Genomic DNA, 4759 nt, shown 5'->3' with positions numbered 1-4759 from the left:
GTTGGCCCTCTCAAAGGTGGGTTCCCAGCAGCCAGTCAGGGTGCAAACCCCGGCCCTGGTACCCCTCGCACCAGCCACACAGAGCCTCCCTCAGAACCACCACGCAGGGCCAGGGTAGCTAAGTACAGGGCCAAGTTCGACCCCCGTGTGACGGCCAAATACGACATCAAAGCTCTGATCGGCCGAGGCAGCTTCAGCCGAGTGGTACGAGTGGAGCATCGGGCCACCCGTCAGCCCTACGCCATTAAGATGATCGAGACCAAGTACCGGGAGGGGCGGGAGGTGTGTGAGTCAGAGCTGCGCGTGCTGCGCCGGGTGCGCCACGCCAACATCATCCAGCTGGTGGAAGTGTTTGAGACTCAGGAGCGCGTGTATATGGTGATGGAGCTGGCCACTGGCGGAGAGCTCTTCGACCGCATCATTGCCAAGGGCTCTTTCACTGAGCGCGACGCCACTCGGGTGCTACAGATGGTATTGGACGGCGTCCGATACCTGCACGCACTGGGCATCACACACCGGGACCTCAAGCCAGAGAATCTGCTCTACTACCACCCTGGCACCGACTCCAAGATCATCATCACTGACTTCGGCCTGGCCAGTGCCCGCAAGAAGGGTGATGACTGCCTGATGAAGACCACCTGTGGCACGCCTGAGTACATTGCCCCCGAGGTCTTGGTCCGCAAACCCTACACCAACTCTGTCGACATGTGGGCACTGGGCGTCATCGCCTACATCCTGCTCAGTGGCACCATGCCCTTCGAGGATGACAACCGCACCCGGCTGTACCGGCAGATCCTCCGGGGCAAGTACAGCTACTCGGGGGAGGTGAGTCTTCCCCATCTCAGGGATGTTGGGGAGGGCCCTGGGTGGGTGGGGGTTCCTATCAGGCAGCCCTTGATCAGGGTGGACATGCTCTTGGGACCATGTTTGCGGGGCCAGGCAGATGACGTAGAAATAATGAAGTGAGCCTAGTAGGGTATCTTAGTTTGGATTCCTCCCAAGTTGAGCCCTGAGACAAGGACTTGGGAGCAGATAGTTTAATTGGGATGTGATTTCAGTAAGCACAAGTGAAGGGTGGGGAGCGTGAGGCAGAAAGGGAGAAACACCATGATGGGTACAAGGAGGAGGGGACAGCTGCTATGGCCCAGGGAACTCAGCTCCACTGGGCGCCCTGCGAATAATCACGCAGAACATGCTCAGAATCATCCCACTGAGGGGTAGGAAAGAGGGTGGGTTTTCATCCGCTAACCGTTGTATGAGTTGAGCATTTCTTCACTGAGGCTTTAAATCCCTGGCACTTCCAGGCTGTTCTGCATGTCAGCTAGTGGTGGAGAAAGTCCTCAGGCGAAGGAAGCAGAGAGATTCAGGCGCTGGCAGTGGGAAGCTGTCAGCTGAGAGCACTGCCGCTGCAGGCGAGCCCAGAGGTGGGCCGAGAGACCGCAGAGCAGGGCGTCCCCCGCATCTGCTCCAGCGGCCTCAGGCGAGCCCGTGACCGTGCCTTCTCTAATGGAACAGCTGCTTCTCATCTCAGCTTGGTTTTGCCACAGAACAGGGAGGACTCCACGCACCCAGACATTCCAATTTTTAAAAGAGAAGCCAGAAAATCTGATCTTAAAATGTTGAAGTATAATTTAAGCAGGACCTCGTACTTAAGCCAGCAGATGCTTACCTCCTGGCCTAAGTCGGCCGGGAGGCCTTTAGTCTTGTGTTTTTGGATCCACTGATAATCCTAATGCCTGACAAGATCTGTTAGGTTTCAGCACTACTGGAAGCCGAAGGGAGTGCCGAAAGAGTAAGAACTAGTCAGTCCTCAGGCAGGGTGCCAATCGGGTAGGAGACAAGGCTCACCCCAGGAAACGTCGAGCATGGCAAGCTGGATAGAATGGTGCACTTGGGGAGGCTATGAAGAGAAGTAGGTGGGGTGGCTTTATGTGGGAGATGAGATAGGCTTTGCTGATGACAGGATTCTGCCAAGGCAGGGAGGGACCCTGTAGAGTGCTCCCCACGGTGTTCCTCCCAGCCTGCACTGCTGTTCTTGCCTCCCAGACAGCCCAGAGAGAGCAGAAGGAGCTCTGGGACTAGCCCCTTTCTGCAGCCCAGCTTTCCTCCCTAGCCTCAACCGGTTGACCCAGAGCAGTATTTCCTACAGGAGTCGCCCTGAAGCCTCTTGAAGGCAAAGTGCCCTCAGCACTTGAGATCCTATGCCATCATCTTCCTTGACAGCTTCAGGCCGTGGTCGTGGTCAGTCAGGGACTTCCCTCCTGTGGGCCTGGGGGCCGGCCTTCCCTGGGGGGGGTCCCCAGGTCATACTTCAGGGTGATGTGAGGAAGGGAGGGAAACTGTCTTCTTCAACTCTGTGCTGACCACAATGAAGGAGAAACGGTGACATTTTCTAGCTCTTACCTAAAGTTTTTCACGTTTTCTTTCTTGTTGCAAATGGATTCAATAGAACAAACACCCACTGGCTGGGAAGCCCCAGCTATGATGGGGTGGTCACAGCAGACACCGCCCTGGCCACCCTCTGGGCCAGGTTTCATCTCAGGTCAGAAGACCTGGAATCCACCGCACAGCGGCATTGTTGTGCCAGGACCCTGCCTGGCTTGCCCTTGGAGCTCCGTGTGATGTAGCAAAGCTACAGAGGGAAGGAGGTTTCCCAGGAGTTGCCAGCAAAGGAGAGACTTTCCAAAAGTCTGTAGGTTTGCCCAAGAGTTCCTGATTCTGGCAATTGTTGATCAGGCAGTTTATCTAATGGGACCTTGCAGAGTCTTGCTAACTGGCTATTGATTACCTGAGGATGAGAGAATGACAAATGAATGGGGTGGGGATTGTGGGCACAGTCTGGGTCTCAAGTCTCTGCTTCCTGCTCCACTGCAGTCACGTGGCTTGAATTGGGCTCCCAGTGAGAGGGGGACACTACCCAGTCATTGGCCCCCACTACTCTTCATCTGAAGCTGAAAACAGCTCCCAGTTCCAGAGGCAAATCCCTGGACAGCCCTGGTGGCCCCTCTCTGTTCCCAGGAGCTTGGCTGCCCCAGGGGCAGGTTCCACCACCATGTGCAGAGAGCTCTGGGCTGGGAGGAGTTTGTCCAGGATGTTCGCTAGGAAAGCAGGCCTTATCATTAGATCAGGCTCTGAGCTGGAGACCAGGCATCTTTCTGTCCTTGTCCCCATGGACAAGAATGTCCATGCCTACCCATCAGCACTGGGGAAGACACAGAGACAGAAAGGCCTGTTCCCCATCCCCAGGAAACTTGAGATTGCCCAGGAGAAAAGACGAGGAATAGGAAGTGAGCACAGAATGGACCCTTGTTGGCAGGCATGTTCCAGCACAGGCCTGCGGTCTGGAACATGGGCCATGAGGCTCCCGTCAGGTGGTGGAACTGGTCCCCCTTCTTAGCACTGGGCTCTGCCTCCATCCTCACTAGCCACCTATCTTCTACTATGTGAAGTAGTCACACTGTGTGATGGTCATTCACCCTTATGAAGGCATTCTGAATAAGAAGGTGTTTCTGAGTCAGAAAGAAGGACAGTCTTACAGGGGGGTTTGCATCTAGCTGCTTGTGCAAGTAAAGGCCTGCCCACTTTGAGCCCAGCGAGTTTGGGAGGTGTGCATTTCTCTTCTGACAGTAAGTCCCGTGTCACTTGGTGCCTTTCTGAGCGGCACCCTGCCCCCTTATAGTGGTTTCTCTTGTGTACCAGGCCCTCTCGTGTGCTCCTTTCTGTCCCTGAGCCCTCTGTCAGACTCAGTGGTTTCTGTGGACCTGAATAGAGGACATCCTTCAGCAGGTGGGCTTTGAGAAGGTGGAAGCTCAGAGAAGAGGGTGTTGCTGAGTGTGCTCCAGAATAAACAGGAGATGATTGGGAGCAATAGAGCAGAGGTTGATGAGGCCGGGCTGGGTCTGTGTGTGTTGCTGGGAGCTTTGTAGTGCCAGGGATTCTTTGGAGATTCCAAGCATTAGGTGGGAGGGTGGCGTCTAGGTTCTCGATAGCAAGGAAATGCATTAGGAAGTGCTACGGAAGACTCGCAGAGGAAGACCCACTGGGGGCTGGTGGAATAATCCCCATTTGGAATGAGGGATCCTGGAGTCCTGGGGATGTTTGGGGCAGATCGGGGATTCCGGAGAGTAGGCCCCACATGGTACACGTGAGCCGTAGTTAGGGAAGAGGAGTTGTGGGGCAGAACCCTCCCGCAGAGCTGCAGGAGGAGCATCATCTTATGAGGCAGATCTAGAAGGGACCTCCAGCTGCCTTCATACCCGGAGAGTATGTCCAGCCCTGCTTTGACAGCCCTGTCTGGGGCCCAGCGGTGGAAGGAGGCACACAAGTGGGGCCTCCTTCATACCTGCCCCACGATGCTGACACTGGATGCTCCAGCCCCCAGGTGTGGTCCCATACTCCCCTCCATCCAGGTCCGAGACGTTTGCTCCTTTCACTCCTCACACGAGGCTTTCGCTCAGGACTTTCCTCTGTTCCCAGTGTCAACCTAAGAAGTTTGACCAGCTCTCAGTTATTCAGTTCAAAGATTTCTTCCATTAAAAATAGTGCCAACCCACGCCATCATGTAGCTCACTGAGTACCAGGCACAGGGCTGAGGATGCTACACCCAGCATGTCTAATCTCTACAATAATCTTGCCAGTGGGTATAATCCCCTTGTTTTACAGATTAGTAAACTGAGGCTAGTGAGGAAGTAGCTTGTCCAGGGCCTCACAGAGGGTGGCAGGACTAGGATTTGAATCTAGGCCGGCCCTCTTAGCTTCA

At 55.1% G+C, this 4759-nt stretch overlaps 1 protein-coding gene across 1 annotated transcript in view; it reads left to right on the top strand.

Moving 5' to 3' along the window:
* PSKH1 (protein serine kinase H1) overlaps nt 1–4759 on the top strand; it is a 25081-nt gene that overhangs the window by 10630 nt on the left and 9692 nt on the right. Inside the window, exon 3 of the mRNA XM_010851010.1 lies at nt 1–825. Coding sequence (XP_010849312.1) covers nt 1–825 — 825 coding nt within the window. The remainder of the gene's footprint in view (nt 826–4759) is intronic.

Source organism: Bison bison, unplaced genomic scaffold (assembly GCF_000754665.1).
Source record: "Bison bison bison isolate TAMUID 2011002044 unplaced genomic scaffold, Bison_UMD1.0 scf7180017864297, whole genome shotgun sequence".
NCBI classification, from domain to species: Eukaryota; Metazoa; Chordata; class Mammalia; order Artiodactyla; family Bovidae; genus Bison; species Bison bison.
This window is presented reverse-complemented; position numbering and strand designations above follow the sequence as displayed.